The sequence below is a fragment of the Rhamphochromis longiceps genome, linkage group LG3, assembly GCF_057381845.1.
Source record: "Rhamphochromis longiceps isolate RC_006_pf linkage group LG3, R_longiceps_female_GT1.1, whole genome shotgun sequence".
Taxonomy (NCBI): Eukaryota; Metazoa; Chordata; class Actinopteri; order Cichliformes; family Cichlidae; genus Rhamphochromis; species Rhamphochromis longiceps.
The window spans coordinates 17,417,921-17,437,250 of record NC_140559.1 but is presented as its reverse complement, the minus strand read 5'-3'; the positions used below and the strand labels follow the sequence as shown (position 1 = coordinate 17,437,250).

Here is a 19,330-nt window from a genome sequence, read left to right as displayed (position 1 = left end):
GACAACCAGCATCCATCTTTTAAGAGCCGTCTGACTTTGCAGGACAGACAGATGAAGGATGGAGACGTGTCTTTGATTCTGAAGGATGCGAACACGGCTGATAGTGGAACATACATGTGCCGTGTCTTCATGGAGGAAACGCGCTCGTGGAAATTGCTCATTAACAACTATCTGATTGTCGTTCCTCCAGGTGAGTGAGTAGAGTTGAGTGTGTGTGATCAGAGGTGAAGCTGCTTCCTGCTTGTTGATGTTTGTTGTTGTATGGATGAGCTGGTGGATGTTAAAGTTGTGGCGTCTGTGAGAAAAATGTCCACATGGTGACTGATGGATGAGAGAGGTCCCATTGTTGTTGTTGTGCACAAATCATTGAACAACACAAACACTTAGAGCTGCTTTCAGTGCTGCCTGTTTTGTTACTGCACACATTTCTGATGGTCCTACAGTCCAACGTAGCAAACATCTCCCTGAAGCCTCTTCTTAGAGTAATTTTAATATTGATTATGTTCGTGCATATGAAGGTGACACATATCTGTGTGGCCTTAACATCTGTAATCCAGCTGTGACAGAGACAAAGAAGTGTAATGTGTTGTAGTTTCAGGAGTCAGTATGCAGCTACAAAGCTTTTTGTTCCACCCCAAATAGTTGATTCTGTTCATCTGGATGTTGTCAGTGGGAGAAACATTTCGTCACTCATCCAAGTGTCTCGGATGAGTGACGAAATCTCTGGTAACCAACATCCAGATGAACAGAATCAACTTTTGGGGATTTAGTCACCTGGATGACTGAGCATGCCTCAAGAGTTTTTGTGAAACATAGACTTCAGGAAGAAAAATGTATTAGAGAGATATTAGAAAAAAAGTGCTACAATACTATGATACTATACTAGTTGGTTAGCAGACAGTCAAACACACAAAGGCAATCATTACTTCTTTTCATACATGTGTATAAAGTGCACTCACAGTTTGAACTATTTGCCCATTTCTTGTCCCGCTCTCTGCTACCAGATCACCCATCACCATGTCTTATAATGAGAGCCACACACTATGTTTACTTATTATCAGCACATGTTGTTGTTCCGTGGAAGCTAACATCTTGTAGTTTCTGACACTTTGCATGTTTAGCATGAGGCTAAAATCCCCCCTCAGTGGGTCACTGGTGACCTGCTGGATGTTCAGAGGTTCATTAAATCCAACATGACTAAAAACTCAAATGTCAAAGGAAATAAACAAAATATTTAAAGTCAATCATTCTGATCATAATTGTACTTTGACCTTTAACCTCTCTGCTCTGTGTTGTTTCCTCTTTCAGGTCAGAAAATGAACATCAAAGCTGAGTCTGGACAAAATGTCACTCTGCCATGTCAAAGTTCAAACAACAACAACTCCATCACAGGTGTAAAATGGATGGGATCTCGTCTGGAAGGTGAACATGTTCTTTCGTACCAGAATGGGAATTTTGAACGAGACAACCAGGATCGGTCTTTTAAGAACCGGGTGGATCTCCTGGACATACAGATGACGGATGGAAACATGTCTATGATTGTGAACGATCTGACGCCTGCTGACAGTGGAACATACATGTGTGGTGTCTTTATGGAAGAAACACGCTCATGGAAATATATCAGCTACGTACGTCTGAGAGTTACTGATCGTGCAGGTGAGTGAGTAGAGTTGAGTGTGTGTGTGATCAGAGGTGAAGCTGCTTCCTGGTTGTTGATGTTTGTTTGTTGTATGGATGAGCTGGTGGATGTCAGAGGTAGACAGATGTTTCTCCAGCTGTTGTCTTTGTGGCTGGTAGTCTAGAGTTGTAGAGCAGCATTGTTTGGTTAGAGCAGAAACAAAGACATTTATGTCTCCTAACCCTAGGGGAAATTTAACTGGTATTTTCCCCCATAAATATAAATCCTCTTATCAGCTCTGGCAGTATTGAAATACTTCAAATGCAGAGTGTCCAAATTGTCATTCTTTATTCACCCTTTATTCTTTTTTCTAACCTAATCTATTTGACAAAGAAAGAGATTCTGTTCTTCACTCGTCGCCTACCTGACACCTCACAGCTGTTTCTCACCTGCAGGTCCGACAGGAGGATCTGTTGCACTGATCATCGGTGTTTCTGCTGTTGTTTTAGTTGTTGGATTTTTGATCTACAAAAGAAAACGACGCCATTCTAACACTCATAATCATCCAGAGGATGAACAGCCTCTTTCCCCCCAAGAGCTGGTCTGTGACTGAAATCATGATGAGTCAGGACTCTCCTGAACACCCAGCAGACGACTGTAGACGTCTAACATGTCTGATGATTAATGTTCAGACTCCGGCTGTTAGGGTTGAAAAAATATAAATTGTTTATAAAAGAATTCAATAAAGCTGTTTTATTATTTGAAAAACGAGTTGGCACTCTGTGTTTTGAGGATCATGAGCTTCTTCTGGTGCTAAGACTGGGCTGAAGTACTGAAGAGTGGACGCAGAGCGCTTGAGAGTCTTTGCTGCATGCTCACACATACACTGATAATAGTTTTCTATCAGTCTCTGGTTAAAGAATAAAGATGTCCTGAACTGAGCCTTAGAATAAGCTGAAGGATAACATTAGATAATCAAGGCTATGCAGGGTGTGTTTTTGTGTTCATATGTTTCTAGACAGACTGGGGTTCGGCCTTGTGTACTTGTAATTTCACCTGCCAAAGGCAATTAAATCTTTTTAGATGACAGATATTTCTCCCGAATTCCTTCTGAAAAATTTGAAGTCAAACTGTGTTACAAACACACATGAATTTCTGAGCTCTAATCTCAGAGTCAGTGAGTGTTTTTGTGTTTCAGCTTCAGCTGTTTGTAAGAACTTGTGAACCAAACAAACTGATCCTCATGCAGAGATCAGCTTTTTTAGTAAACAAACAAAACTGCTCCCACTGCTGTGTGTCTCACTCTATACAAGTCACCAATCCTGGATCCAACATAACAGCCGCAGACCATCACCTGGTTGATGCCACACACTGTGGAAACATCTGTTCATCTTCTCAACGTCGTACAAAGATCCTGCATGAACCAAAGATTTACAATTTTGATTCATCAGTCCAAAAACCTTCTTTCAGTCTTCAGTAGTCTAATGGTGGTGTTTCGTGATCCAGGCAATCCAGTGTCTTATTCTAATATGTGGCTTTCCTGCTGCAACTCATCCTGTCAATCCTGCAGCTCAAAGTCTTCCCTTCAAAGTTGAAACTGAGGCTTGCTATGACCGTGATTAATCTGTGCTCTTCTTGGCAATTTCTCTGTATGAACATACTCTACAAGTGTTATGATGGTCTGTCTCTCTTCCATTGTTAATTGCCCTTTTCTCACCATTTCTATAGCAGCACACTACTTTCTGCAGTACTGTTCACCGATGCTCATGGGTGTGGTACCACAGTGTGTTCCAGCACTTTTATGCAGACAGAGGGTTGGAAGAAATCCAGAAACGTTGAAACACCTGTAGGAGTTAGTAGCACCAGCTTTCACGGCTTGATCGACCTCCATTAGAGCAGAACAGCTTTAAATTTTAACACGTTTTTTGTTCCCTGAAAAAGGCCCTTTTGTATAATTCTGAAATGTACATTATTTTTCAGTTTTGGGTAACCTTACCTTTTTTGTTGTGGAAGTTCAATACTCACCTTTGTACCATTTCAAGCTAGTCATTGGACTTGAACTGCAATAAATAAATAAATAAATAAGTGGAAATCAATCGATGTTTCTAAAACTTTTGCCCGGTGGTGTAGTTGATGTGTAGATATTTCTCTCTGATCCTGAACTGTGAAGTTTGCCACTTTCCTTAATTTAACTCGTGCTGCAAGGAGTAAATAATGTAAAGTTCCTCACCTACACCCTGTGTCATCTTCAACTTCTCCTTGTTAATAAATATTTACACACAATTAATACTGGATTGTGTTACTGCAATTATCCTAAGTCAGAAGGGACAGTTAACATCCAGAGATTTACGTGCAAGAGAAAGTTTCATGTGCTATGTGACGGTGCACGAGGAGTAGATGTGGTTTCTGAAAAAGCATCAGTACAAGATAAATACTCAAATGCTACCATGTTAATCTTTTTATGGAGTTTCATCACTCTAATTGTGTAAGCATGCACAAAATGCACGGTGCATTTAAAGATTAAAAACAATTCTTAACTGCAACACAAGATGGCAGTCCAACACAAAGAATAACAGAAAGAGAATAATAAGAAAGAGGAGCAGCAGATTCAGTGTAAAACCTCGACGTGATGACCGACGTCGCTGGATGATCTCCTCCACAGCAGAACAAAGGTCCAAATAAAGAGAATGAGAGTTTCTCCTCACGTGTCTCCTCATGGTTTATGATATAAATCTGCTAATTCTCATTAGACATATTAATCAGACAAGCAAACTTAACGGCCTCAGCATGTCTGTCATCAGTCTCTGTGTGACAGCAGGCCTGATCCCTCACAGTGAAATCATCTCTCACCCTGGAGTTAAAGGAGCTTTCTCATGAATACTGGGCGACTTTCCAGCCAGCTCTTTAATTTCATCATCACATTTATGCCATAATTTAGCTCAACCGATCAGATTAAAAGCGTGTTGTTTTTTTAAATAACAGTAATTTTGTAATACTGAAAGACGTAAACTTTTAGTCCACCATCATGTTTTGACTTACAAGACTTTTAAATCATTTCTTTTGTTAATTTTCTATATCATATAAAATCAAAGTATATCAAACTTTAACAAACTTTAACAGAACAAACAGATCAGCCAAAGTCCATTTAAGGACAGATCTCTCTCAGCAACCACACTTACCTTTTTTTTTTATTTCAGGGACAAAATTTTAAAATGTTGGCAGATTTTTTTAATTTTATTTTATTTTCTCAAACATTTACTCTCAAATATCGATGTTTCTTTCTAACAGGGATGCCAGGAGTTTGTGAGTCTTTGAGAGGGAAAAACAGGATTTATTCAGATTCATTTTCAGCCCTTAAACTAAGTCCTGCATACAAACTATCACATACAAAACCCAAGTAAGTAAAATAGTATTAGTTTATATGCTACGAGCCTTTCAGACCAGCGGTGCGCAGCCTAACGTCTCTCTCTCTGACTCTGAAGGGTGGAGTTAAGAAATGTCTGCTGTCAGTGTCTCGCTCGGCTCAACTTTGCTGTTTTTCAGCGTCTTCGTGTTCGTCTCTGCAGGTGAGATTTACTGTTAGAAACTAACATAATGCCCTTCTGAGAAAACGAGGAGTAAAGTAGACTGTCTGTGTGTGGAGGAGACACAAGGCTGGGTGCAGTTTGTGTGGAGTTAACATCTGTAATCCAGCTGTGACAGAGACAAAGAAGTGTAACGTGTGTCAGGAGTCAGGATGCAGCTACAAAGCTTTTTGTTCAGTGTATACAAACAGCTGTAGCTCCATAAAGGCAGCATGCAGAGACTCAGTGTCTTATAATGAGAGGCTGCTTTCTGTCACACATTATGTTCACTTATTATCAGCACATGTTGTTGTTCTGTGGAAGCTAACATCTTGTAGTTTCTGACACTTTGCATGTTTAGCATGAGGCTAAAATGACCTTCGCCTGGTTCTGTGAAGTGATAACAACAACATGTCTGCCCCATTTATTTACTCTGATAATGGAAATCAGGATAATCAGTCAGGTAATGAAAAATGTTGATTGAATGCAGATTCTGTGCTGTTTAAGACTAAATACAAAACAGGATTTAAACTTAGTTTATGTACAAATTTAACATGAGCTCCACAAGTGAAGTGCAGGCATCTTGTTTTCAACCAGATATCAACTCTTATAAAACATTATTGGCTCATAGATTTTTTTTTATGCATCATGATCTCTAATCTGGATTTAATTTGATCTGAAGCAGGTTCACAGCATAAATTACATTAGCATAAATTACCATGGCAATGCACTGTTATAAGACGTGAACCACCTTCCTAGCACAGAAAACCCTGAACCCAAAGCTGCTTTATAGTACAGGCCTCTGCTGGGCATTGAGACAATAACATTCATTAAATCCATCCAAATGTTAAAAGACATAAACAAATATTTAAAGTAAATAATTCTGCTTATAATTGCATGTTGACCTTTAACCTCTCTGCTCTGTGTTGTTTCCTCTTTCAGTCCAGATAAACATCACAGCCGAGTCTGGACAGGACGTCGCGCTTCCATGTCGAGTTACCAATAAGATCACAGCTGTAGAGTGGAGCAGAGCTGGCCTGGGACAGAAAAATGTCTTTTTGTTCCAGGATGGGCGTTTTGTTCCAAACAACCAGCATCCATCATATAAGAACCGAGTGGCTCTCAGAGGGATGAAGGATGGAGACGCGTCTTTGATTCTGAAGAAAGCGACCACTGCTGACTCTGGAACATACAAGTGTCTTTTTAAAATAGCAGAAACACGTTCATGGAAAAACATCACCATCAATCTGAGAATTCCTCCAGGTGAGTGATTAACTCTGATTTTTCTGTAAATCATTTAGAAAACTTCATTCAGTGGTTTTTAGTAAGGTACAGCTTCCTCTATCCCCCAGCAGAGAATCTATATCTCACTGAAAACATGCTGGAAAGTGAAAATGTTACACTTCATTTAAACTTTCCTATTTTGGTCACCTAACAGTGGTCGGGGGACACACAAACATTGTAAGTGCTTCACAGTGGGAAAGATGTAATAATGGTAATCACTGTATAGTGGCCGGGAATAACACTCACTGATTCGTCTGTGAAGGTTCTCAGTCATCCAGGTCATCGTAGTCTAAGGAGCTTAAACAACTTAAACAAGTCCCGACGCTTTTCTTTCCAAGCTCCTTTGACCACTCACTGATTCCTAGTTTTCAGGAGGAAAGAAATACAAACCAAAGATTGAATGTAAGCACTGCCCCCTTTTTCCCTAAAACATTAGAACAAGTGTTCAACACTGAGTAGTTGTGCCTGCTGGTCCACATGGTGTAGCTTGCCCACTGCAGCCAAAGCTCTCAGGGTCTAGATGCAAAGGGGATCATAGGACAAGCACAACTGGAACAGGATCAGGTGCAACTGGGACAGATGGTTGAGAAAAACTGGGGTCATCACCAATTGCAGTGGAGAACAGGCTGTGCAGACCCAGATTGCGGTCAGCCAAATCTTCCTCAAAGGCTTATGGGGGGACCTCTGTTGATCTCCAGTGTTGAGCTTGGTCCAGGACCAACATGTTGTTCGGCCCTGGTGTGTTTTAGTATGAATTACATACAGTATCTCTGTATTTTTGGCCCAGACATGACACCTCACACCTGTTTCTCACCTGCAGATGGATCAGGACCGGGTGGAACTGGATCTATTGGAGTGATAGTTGGCCTGATAGTTGCAGGTGTGGCTGCTGCTGCTGGTTTATCGTTCTGCAGAAAACAAAAGCCACAGAGTCCGGATTCCTTCCAGCCTCCCGATGATCAGGACTAGACTGTCTGCTAAACTCTAAACGGAGTCTTCAGCCGGTGCTCTAAACTCTCAGTGCTGACACCAAACATGATGAAATACAGATAATCAATGTCATGCTGGGCATCATCATCACACTTGACAGCAGAACAGCGACTCAGATGATATAAATAGACAAAGTTTAAAGTTATACTTTTGTTTCCTTTGATAATAATTAATCATGCTTAATTCTTATCATGTTATCAAGATTAAATCTGATCAACATGATGAATGAGAAAACATCCTAACATCACCAGTCATCCTGTTGAACCTCAGCTCTGTATTTTAATATTATATTAAACAACACTTCCTGACTTTTCTACTCTGTGTGTCCTGTTGAATGTTTTTGGGCTAACTGTGGCTCAGAGGTTGAGCTGGTTGAAAGGTTGGTGGTTTCACCCCTGAGTGTTCCAGTCTGCACTCCGAGAAGTCTTTGGGAAAGATACAAACATCAAGCTGCTCCACACAGAAAACACGTGGGTGTGGAAATGGGTGAATGAGTCTCACTATATAAGAACCAGCGAAATTAGATCTTTCATAATCATACAGTTTTATATGTCACACAGTGGAAATTTGTGTTTTTATGTTTTGTCAATCTGTGTATTGGTACATAGTGTTGATTTTATTTGCATGATTTTATTGTGATATTTATATTGCATGTTTGTTTATTTATATTTATACTGCATGGTTTTATCCTCATATTTATATTTGTGTTAATGTTGTACCATTTTCCTTTAATCCACTGTGGACTAAACAGACAATTGTAGGCACCTGTGAGGTGGGGGCGTTCCCTAAGGTGGCCTATCAGCCGCCAGGTTGACCTGTTACAGGGGATAGCGAGCGCAGAGACAGAGAGAGGAGTGACGCACGAAAGGTGAGCAGGAGAAAAAGGAACGCGTGCAAGCCCGCACGGGTGTGGAACGAACTGCTGCCTGACTGTGGGGTGCCGCGAGTCGTTCGGCGATCCAGTCCCAACGCAGGAACAGCAACAGTGGGTGGCGATGGCTGCAATGCACAACAGGGCAGGGATGCCCTTCTGCCTGCATCTGACGGTGAGACGAGGGATGATGTGTTCAGGTGTGGAGTGGGGCGGGACTGTGCGGCGACGCGCTGTCAGGAGGAGACAGGTCTGTGATAGGAGCCTCCTCCCTGGTCTGCTACTGGCGAGTTTTACCATACCGGAAGAGAAGTTCCTCTCCTGTCTCTTGCATATAAGGACCATTCGCCCATGTTTGGCTGGACTGTGGGATTATGGGACTATGGGAGGGTAATTTTAGTATATGGAAAACATGTTTTAGCCTTGTTTTAATAGTGTATAGTTATTTCTGCCGGCAGGGTTTTTAGCGGGTTGCAACACAATTTTTATTGTATACGGGGAATTTTATCTTGTATTTGTGACTCTGGCTGTGTTTTCTTATGAAAATAAAGGGTGTTTGAAGCCAGCTTAGTTTCTGTGCCCTGAGCGCTGACCCGCTCGCTCCCCTTTCTGCTTGTATGTATACAGACGTGGTGGTGAAGATTTAGGTCCACCAGTCTTAGCGGCTACATATACTTTTCTAAATCAAAACAGACGATTTAGGATCTCCCAGACAGAAAATACTGAATGTATTAATTGTTTTTTGTAGACAGTTACCTGCAGTGGGTTTCAATGGTAATGAATGGAGGTCAGCCGATTCAACAATGAGACACCCCTGATGTGTTTTAGTATGAATCACATACAGTGTCTGTGTTTTTTGGCCCACACAGGGCTCATCTGTGTTTCCTTCGTGTGGAGTGACTTCAGCGCCACGTCTGTGCCACAGAACATTTGGCCGTGCTGTAACTGAGCTGTAAAGATCCAAACCAGCCCTGCAACACATTTTTTCAGTAAATGCGACTTGTAGTAAATTGCAAGCTGCCAATTATAGCAAATTGTTTTTGTACAATTAAAAAATGTCAAAGTAATGTAATTTATTACTGTTGTTTTGAGAAAAATAGGAGATGTGGACAAAGATTCTAGCTATGTCCCAAAACCCAGAGGACGCAGCCTTCTCAGTCTACATCGGCCATGTCCTCTGAAGACCGAGAAGGAATTTCTGTGTATTAATTTAGTGATCTATAAAATGTAAAAATATTTTGTTAACTAATTGTTGAATACACACACACACACACACACACACACACACACACACACACACACACACACACACACACTATATATAGATAGAAATGACACACACACACATCCATTACAAAATTCCTTAAAGCTCAGGTCCTCGGAGCTTGAGGATCCTGCGCAGTATCTTTGCTGTTCCTAGGATTGTGAGATATCAATGTCGATGTTGTTCCTGGGATCTGCTGGAGCCACTCGCCTAGCTTGGGAGTCACCGCACCTAGTGCTCTGATTATCACTGATACCACTGTTACCTTCACCGTCTACACCTTCTCGAGCTCTTCTCTGAGCCCCTGGCATTCCTCAAGCTTCTCATATTCCTTCTTCCTGATGTTGCTGTCATTCAGGATCGCTACATCGATCACCACGGCCATTTTCTGTTGCTTATCTACCATCATTATGTCCGGCTGGTTAGTCACCACCAGCTTGTCCATCTGTATCTGGAAGTCCCACAGGATCTTAGTTCGGTCATTCTCCGCCACCCAAGGGGGTGTCTCTCATTTTGACCTTGGGACCTCCAGCCATACTTGGCAAAGATGTTTCTGTATACTGCACTAGCCAATTGGTTATGGCTTTACATAGCAGTGTCCCAATTTTCTAGGCCGCACCCTTCAGATTTGTGTCACCAGCTGTCTCGATGGACTTTAATAAACTCAGCCGTCTGCTCCTCGCTTGCTAAAATATAACAGGACACTGGAGTATGTTCTCTACCATCTTACACTTCTGTTTAATCGGTTTTCTGTAGCTGATCAGACTTCATGGAGGATGCTGATTGTCTAATTTAGATCGACAATGTTGTTTTTTTTTTTTTTACAGTTGCCATTCACTTGGCTCCTAGTACTTGCCATGTCCTTGGATGTTCCCCACTAGACTGTTTATACATTCATAAACGAATCTAATAAAACATATATGTGACAAACAAAGAGACGGAGCTGGAGAAGCAGCGTATCTGGTGTTTTATGTGAAAACTGACCGAAATCCTTTAACCCATTCCTGTGCCTTATGTCTGAAACACTCTGTCGCACGTCTGGTGGAAATGCAGTGGCTTTCTTGAGTGGGTGTAATGTGGTCCAGGCATCTGGAATGCAACACAGCCACATGCAGCGGCTTTTATGGAAATATGTATAAGTCAGTGATTTGCACTTCAGTGGCTTACAAAGATTGGACACATTTTTAGAAAGCATATAAACATGTACTTAAAAGAGATGCTGTAAAAAAACAAACATGTTTCATAAAAATGGCATATTGCTGTTTTGTATTTTATTAAATAGTCAACATCCCAGGGCGACATTTTTCCACCCGGAGAGTTTACACTGCAGTCTGGCTTTGGTGGTTTTTTGGCAGCAACTCTAACATTCAGCAGTCGCCTCATTGTTCTGATACACACAACAAAACTACCGACTACCCTACAGGGAACACAGAGGGAACTAATGACAAACTCAAAGTAGGAACTGAAGCTGAGAGAAAGAAACACTAAACCCACACTAGAAGAAATCATCTGATCAAAGTTAAAGATCAGCACAGATCTGTGGGCTCCAGTCAAATTGTGAGCAGTATGGAAGATGCATGATTTGTATCTGAGCTGGTTCCCAGTAAAGTCTGAACTGGGATTGTGTGTGATGCAGAGAGGTGGAGATTGGAGGTCTTTGTTGGTTGTGGCTAAATGACACACACCCCACTTCACTGAAAAAAACAAAACAAAAACAAAGAATACACACAAACACACACACATATACAGTGGGATGCAAAAGTTTGGGCTTTTCATTCACTTTTACTGCTTTGTTGATCTCTCATAAGTTCATAAAGTACAGAGACAAAGAAAAAACACTTTAAACGATTAAAAAAAAGATTATGATACATAAAAAATAACAAAAACAAATAACAGTAAAAATTATCATAAAAGGAGGACTTTAGAAACACGGGAGTTTCTAAATTCTCCACTGAATCAGGGTCAGATGTGTGTGGAGGTTTAAGAAGGTTGCTGGATGAGAATTATCATGTGCAATGCTCCAGTTTGACCTCATGGGGGCAGTGCTGCTTTACACTCAGACTGTAGGAAACAATAACAGTGTTGGAGTGTTAAAGTAAATCAGCTTTAAACCATAAACAGTCTTTTTTCTGAGTGATTTCTGATGACATCATGGTAAATGGTAAATGGCCTGTATTTGTGTAGCACTTTACTAGTTCCTAAGGACCCCAAAGCGCTTTACACATCCAGTCATCCACCCATTCACACACTGGTGATGGCAGCTACATTGTAGCCACAGCCACCCTGGGGCGCACTGACAGAGGCGAGGCTGCCGGACACTGGCGCCTGGTCAGAGACTTCATCATTTCTTCACTACCAGACACACTGGACCCACTACAGTTCGCTTACCGTCCAAATCGTTCCACAGACGATGCCATCTCTCATCTCCTCCACACATCACTCACTCACTTGGACACTAGAAGGGGGAATTATGTTAAAATGCTCTTCATAGACTACAGCTCTGCATTTAACACCATAATTCCCTCCACACTCACCACCAAGCTGGAGCATCTGGGACTCAGCTCATCTATGTGTCAGTGGATCTCCAACTTCCTAACTGGCAGACCACAGGCAGTAAGGATGGGCGGACATGTCTCAGCCTCCACCACTCTCAGCACTGGAGCCCCCCAGGGGTGTGTTCTGAGCCCCCTGCTGTACTCTTTGTACACATATGACTGTGTGGCCACTACCAGCTCCACCACCATCATCAAGTTTGCTGACGACACCGTCGTGGTGGGCCTGATCTCTGATAACAACGAGACGGCCTACCTGAAGGAGATTAGGAATCTGGAGAACTGGTGCCAGAGGAACAACCTCCTTCTAAACGTCAGTAAGACAAAGGAGCTGATAGTGGACTTCAGCACTAAGCAGGAGAGGAACTACCAGACCCCCGTCATCAACGAGTGCCCAGTGGAGAGAGTGGACAGCTTCAAATACCTCGGAGTTCACATCACGCAGGACCTGTCATGATCCTGTCACATCAACACCGTGGTGAAAAAGGCCCGACAGCGTCTCTACCACCTCAGACGCTTGAGAGACTTCCAACTGCCCTCCAAGGTGCTCAGGAACTTTTACTCGTGCACCATAGAGAGCATCCTGGCGGGAAACATCTTAACCTGGTTCGGGAACAGCACCATGCAGGACAGACGAGCTCTACAGAGGGTTGTGCGGTCAGCTGAGCGCACCATCCGCTCCGAGCTCCCTGACCTGCACTCAATCTACAGCAGGCGGTGCTGGACCAAGGCCAGGAAGATCGTGAAGGACCTCAGCCATCCCAACAACAGACTGTTCTCTCTGTTGAGGTCAGGAAAGCGATTCCGCTCCCTGAAGACCAACACAGAGAGACTGAGGAGGAGCTTCTTCCCGCAGGCGATACGGTCTCTCAATCACACCACCACACAGTACTGACCCACACATATGGTTCTTACACACACACTGGACTTTCTGGACTTTGGTTTTGCACAACATTGGTCACTATATTCTTCATTTCCGGTTAATACTTGTACAGCTGCTGTTATTGTGTATATATTTATTTATATTTAGATTTCTTCATACATTCTTATATAGTTCTATATTGTGTATTGTGTATTTTGTTGTACAGTTATATTTTCAACTTTAATTTATATATTTATCTTTATCTTATTCTTCCCAGTTAAATTTACCCTTCATTCTAATTTGTGTTGTACAGTTATTTCATTTTTAACCTTAATTTATATTTTATTCCTTCCTAGTTAAATTTACCCTTTTTAATTTTTCATATTTATTTCCTTTCTTATTCATAGCCTTTTCCTTTTTTGTTTTCTTTAGGTCACGAGCAGTTGTCCAAGCATTTCACTACATATCGTACTGTGTATGACTGTGTACGTGACAAATAAAATTTGAATTTGAATTTGAAATTTGAGTTTGTTTACTTCCTGGTTTCCCGGTTTTCATATGTTTGTCACACTTAAATGCTTCAGATCAAACACATTAAAATATTAAACAAAGAAAATACAAAATGAAGATTGTAAATGGAGGCGTTTGTTATTAAGGGAACAAATCCAAAGCTACATCATCCTGATCTGAAACATTTAAATGTGACAAACATACAAAAACATGTGAATCTCCAGCTGCCCCGGAGCAGATTGTAATCACAGTGTGTCTGACCCTGCTGTTTCAAAAACATGTGTTCACAACAAAGGTTGAAATTTTAAAGAAGATTTAGAGTCAGATTTACTAACATGTGCAGCAGCATCACATGTGTATCTGTAAGAGTTTCACTGTCAGGAGAAGAAAACTTCAACGAGTCACACAGATGTGAATTACAAAGACTGTTCCACTGTAACTGCAGGAAGTCTAACAGTGAAACATTCCTGCTTTATGCTCGTTGTGCCTGTGGCAGTTGAGCCGTCGTGTCTGTCATAGTTGCTGCTGGGAGGGAGATGTTATCAGAGTCATCGGCTCAGAGTCGTTATCGCAGCACCAAAACTTTGTCTCTGTCAGTGAACTGGAATGAGCTGGATCTGAAACAAAGGCAGCTGTTACTGTGTTAGATTCACGTCTGCATGTTGAAACGTCTTATTAAAAGTAAAGATGTGCACATACAGGCACGTGTCACAGTGACGCTGAGGATCCTCAGAGTCCTCTGCACAGTGCTCAGGGATTTCCTCATCTTTCATGTTGTCTGCCTTTGTGTCGGCCTCTGAGCCCTCAGAGGCCGACACAAAGCTGAGTGTTTATCTGCACGTCTCAAACACGCCTCCATTTGTCTGCAGGCTGAGTGATCTGACTGAGCTCAGCCTCCATTTTCTACAGGGAGACGCTCAGAGAGGCTTTCACTTTCATTTCACAGGAACAGCTTTGCTTCTGTTTTACATGCAGGTGCTGCACAGAACACACCCTGTTCAGTCTGTTTGTGTGACTGACTCCATCTTAGACTAAAGGCTGGATCAGCTGATTCAACAGATCAGCAGTTTGCATGATTTTCATCTATGAAAAAACCAAACAGTCCTGTCCACAGTGTGTTTGGTACACTGGGTGTTTTATCTGTTACTAATTGTGTTTAACATTGCAAAAGGGTCACAAAAGGTTTATAGCGTCAGACAACATGACAGTGGTTGTGTGTTTGTTGTCACGGCAGCAGCAGCCATCAGTGACACCAGCACACAAAAGCAACACAACAGCAGGTTCAAACACTCAAAGAGCTGCGTTACATTTGAATGTGTGACTGGTTGCTGAGCTGTTTGATGTTATGTGTCAGAGTTCAGCTTCACATGTTTGAAATAATAACACATTTCTGGGAGCAATAATGACAGAATAAGGAGCAGGACAGACGATGACGACGTTCTTCTGTTGGACATGTGCACATCAGTTATATGCATTGATCCAGTGCTGCTTCACAAGTACACACACACACAACAGGAAGCGGTTGCTGCTTACAGATGAAGGTTATGTGGAGTTAACATCTGATTTACTGTTGACTGTTGGCTTCATCGGGTGAGGGCCTCCAGCTTGCACTGGAACGGTTCACAGCCGAGTGTGAAGCAGCGGGAATGAGGATCAGCACCTCCAAATCTGAGGCCATGGTTCTCAGCCGGAAAAGGGTGGAGTGCCTACTCCGGGTCGGGGATGAGTTCCTGCCCCAAGTGGAGGAGTTCAAGTATCTCGGGGTCTTGTTCGCGAGTGATGGGAGAAGGGAGCCGGAGATCGACAGACGGATTGGGGCTGCAGCTGCAGTAATGCGGACGCTGCACCGGTCCGTCGTGGTGAAGAGGGAGCTGAGTGTAAAAGCGAAGCTCTCAATTTACCGGTCGATCTACGTCCCTACCCTCACCTATGGCCACGAGCTGTGGGTAGTGACCGAAAGAACGAGATCGCGGATACAAGCGGCAGAAATGAGCTTCCTCCGAAGGGTGGCCGGCCTCTCCCTTAGAGATAGGGTGAGAAGTTCGGCCATCCGGGAGGGGCTCAGAGTAGAGCCGCTGCTGCTCCACATCGAAAGGAGCCAGCTGAGGTGGTTCGGGCATCTGACAAGGATGCCTCCTGGGCGCCTCCTGGGTGAGGTGTTCCAGGCATGTCCCACCGGGAGGAGGCCCCGGGGCAGACCCAGGACACGCTGGAGAGATTATATCTCTCGGCTGGCCTGGGAACGCCTTGGTATTCCCCCGGATAAGCTGGAGGAGGTGGCTGGGGAGAGGGAGGTCTGGGCCTCTTTGCTTAGGCTGCTGCCCCCGCGACCCGGCCTCGGATAAAGCGGATGAAGATGGATGGATGGATGGTTTCATCTGTGAAAACACATCAAATGAAATGAATTGAAGAAAAGCTGTCAGACTTTATCTGACACAATATAAAGAAAAAAATCACCTCCATCACAAAGAGGAAATTCAATTTTATTTATATAGCGCCAAATCACAACATAAGTCGCCTCAAGGCGCTTCATACATACAGAGAAAAACCCAACAATCATATGACCCCCTATGAGCAAGCTCTTTGGCAACAGTGGGAAGGAAAAACTCCCTTTTAACAGGAAGAAACCTCTGGCAAAACCAGGCTCAGGGAGGGGTGGGGCTATCTGCTGCGACCGGTTGGGGTGAGAGAAGGAAGACAGGATAAAGACATGATGTGGAAGAGAGACAGAGGTTAATAACAGATATGATTCAATGCAGAGATGTCTGTTAACACATAGTGAGTGAGAAAGGTGACTGGAAAGGAAAAACTCAATGCATCATGGGAATCCCCGGCAGCCTATGTCTATTGCAGCATAACTAAGGGAGGATTCAGGGGAAGTGTACTCAGTTACTGCCCTGTACTCTCATTACAGTCATGCGATTTCCAGGAAGTGCTGCAGCGCTGCATGCTCTCTCCGTGTAGACTATTTTCTGTTGCTCGTCTTTCATCAGTTTTCTATCAGCTTTCTTCTGCTGCTTCTCTGTCACTGAAACTTTGGACAAAGTTCTCCAGAACAGCCGTGGTTTTATGGAGGCTACAGCTAAATGCTGCCTCCTCCATAGTACAACATACATGTTTATACAGTGACGGGTGATGATGGTCTTTAATGTTGCAGAGAACATTAAAGATCAGAGACATGTGGAGCATAAAAACTAGAACAAACAACTCCCACTCCTGCAATTACATCAATTTTCTTCAGGTAAATCTAAGTTAATTTCACATAGTCCGGCTGTATGCCCTTTAAAATAGCACGCATGAACACCACATGAGTGGGCGGAGTGAGGAATCGGGTCTTGACACCTCCCTGTTCTCTGTTTACCTGGAGGTTGGTTGGGCTCACCTCTTGTTGCTGCCTGGTTAGTACTTATTATTATTATTATTTACTCCTATTTATGCATATGTTGGTCATTGCTGTTTCCCTACTATGTTATTCTTTTTCTCTCTGTTAACTTCCCCCAACTTCTCTCACTTTGTGTTTTTTTCCCACCCCCTGGTCTTGTCCATTGTGATTCAAGAGGAAAATTATGTACTAATGATACACTTGGAGAACTACATTTTGTGGCCCTCAACAATTTGGATTTTTACACTGCTGGACAGGGAAAAAAGCAGATTTATAGAATGTGTCCATAAAAGGCTGAAAATGTCACTCAGACATCAAAGACATGAACTCACGCTGCTTTAAGTCACATCTACCAAAACGCTCCTCCTGTTCTGATTTTTCTGATAATAATCAGAAAGTGCTGAACTCCTCTGAGCTGTTACAGGAACAGATGTTGGCAGATGTGTCAGTGACAGAGTTGCAGTTAGAGAGGTCAGTGAGCAGGATTTTTATCAGGATTCATGTCAGAGTTATTATAATGATGTCTGTTGGTTCACACTCACGGCTGCTTTGGACTGATTCCAGCTCAAAGAGCATCAACATGTTTTCATGTTTCCATCATGATGAGGAGCAGAAACTCTGAGGATTCTCCTGAACTCCTGACTACAGTAAGTCATCCCACAGCTTCTGCTTTATATTCTACATATTATTCAGTAAATTATAGCTTATTACTGATACTCAAGCTGTACAAATACTCTGGTAAAAGCTGAAGTACTCATTAAACTTCTTTGCTGAAGTAAAAGTGAAAAAGTACAGGCTCTGAAAAGTACTTGAGTAAAAAGTAATCGGGGTTAAGTGGACGTGGCAGGTGGAGAAACTCTAAGACTGAGTGTGGAGGTGCAGTGTGGGATAAAGAAATAAGTCAGAATCATTTGTTTTTTGAGCTCCAGCTTTTTCCAGGCTATGAAACCAGTTCAGTCTTTATCCAGGTTGTCTGCAATGATCTTTTAAACCCAACAGATGGCGCTCTTCACAGTGTCAACACAGCAAAGTGAGTGTGCCACACTCCATTAGGAGCCATCTACTCATCACTATCTTAAACTATAACCTTCATGGGACTGTGAGGGAGAAGAACAAAGAGCAAGAAAAGACTGAGACAACATGTACACACAGGATAACATGTGGGAGCACAGCTGGGCCAATCACAGAGGACGAGACAGAGGAAGCAGAACTAGACATGAACAAAAACTTAAAATCACAAAGGAACAAATGATCTGATCACTGAAGACTATAATGTTTCATCTACATGTTCAGTTCCTTGTACTTTCAAATCTGTCACATTGGATAATTGGTGTGTCACAATGTATGGATGTAAAAATTGGATTTAAAAGGGGAAATATCATTACGTTTGTTCCAAGGGTGTAGATTTGGTTTTGGCATTGGTGGGGACGGATGATTCAACCATCGAACTCTGCCCTGTTTCTTTCTTTTTCCTTTTTGTTTTTGCTTCTTGATAAAAGGAGAAATATACTTGCCTACATATGCTATTCTACATGCTTTTTAACCATTTAAAATCACAATTCATAGTTTTACATTTGAATTATATAATGTTAAATTACTATTAAACAAATGACTGACTAAGTATTTTAGGCTTTAGTTTACTTCAGCCATATTCCATATAACTCAGGTATCATACAAAAATAAAAATAGCTTCAAATACAGTCATGACAATAAAAGAAAATGACTTTAAGGACTTAACAACATCACTTCAGCTACACCAACATCTCTGACACATTAGCACTAAGGGAACACTGAATGACCTGCTGGGTTTTGTCCATAAAACTCCTCGTCTAAGATTACCACAAAGTAAAAGATCTCTCTGCAAAATTATGCAACATTTTAGGCACTACTGCCCCGATCAACTCAGTGAGCTGGGATTTTTCATTCTAAACATGTACTGTTACAGCAACAGACATGAACCACTGGTGTCCCACACAACAACTCAATGTCCACTATGTGAAGCAGCCAAACACATGCCTGCTCCTCTCGTTAACTGAGATAAACTGCTGGCACATTGGTTTTACATCTATACTGTCCAGTCTCTCCTGGTGGACATACAGCAGCATTGTTTAATCTCATTTGAGTCATTGTTGACCTTAGCCATCTTTTTAGTCTTCTGAGGGCACTGAAGCTTTTTTCAGCCTCAGTACATGAGTTTTATCCTCAGATTAAAAGTATTATTATTCTGTGCTTGATGTGCCTCACCTTTGGCCCTGGCTCCTCCCCTCTGACTGCACTAGGACCTATTGCCACCTGATAAAATAACACATTGATTTGTGCCATATAAAAAGTGAGACATGTCAATTCAGATTCAATTTACATCAGCAGCCTGACAATTGTCATGATGATAAATACTAGTTAATCTATAGCACCAAATCATCAGTCAGTCATCTGT

The 19,330-nt window shown here is 42.2% G+C and overlaps 2 protein-coding genes across 2 annotated transcripts; both read left to right on the top strand.

Moving 5' to 3' along the window:
- Positions 1-51: 51 nt before the first annotated feature.
- On the top strand, positions 52-2,377 carry LOC146673223 (junctional adhesion molecule-like). Its single transcript, XM_085401947.1, has 3 exons — positions 52-190; positions 1,309-1,656; positions 2,074-2,377. Exons 1-3 carry the CDS (start codon positions 52-54, stop codon positions 2,229-2,231), a joined length of 645 nt encoding a protein of 214 aa, XP_085258073.1. The 3' UTR covers positions 2,232-2,377.
- Positions 2,378-5,100: 2,723 nt separating this feature from the next.
- On the top strand, positions 5,101-7,756 carry LOC146673222 (butyrophilin-like protein 10). The gene is made up of 3 exons (XM_085402094.1): positions 5,101-5,184; positions 6,124-6,444; positions 7,286-7,756. The coding sequence occupies exons 1-3, from the start codon at positions 5,115-5,117 to the stop codon at positions 7,432-7,434; spliced, it is 540 nt and encodes a 179-aa protein (XP_085258220.1). The 5' UTR covers positions 5,101-5,114; the 3' UTR covers positions 7,435-7,756.
- The last annotated feature ends 11,574 nt before the right edge of the window (positions 7,757-19,330 follow it).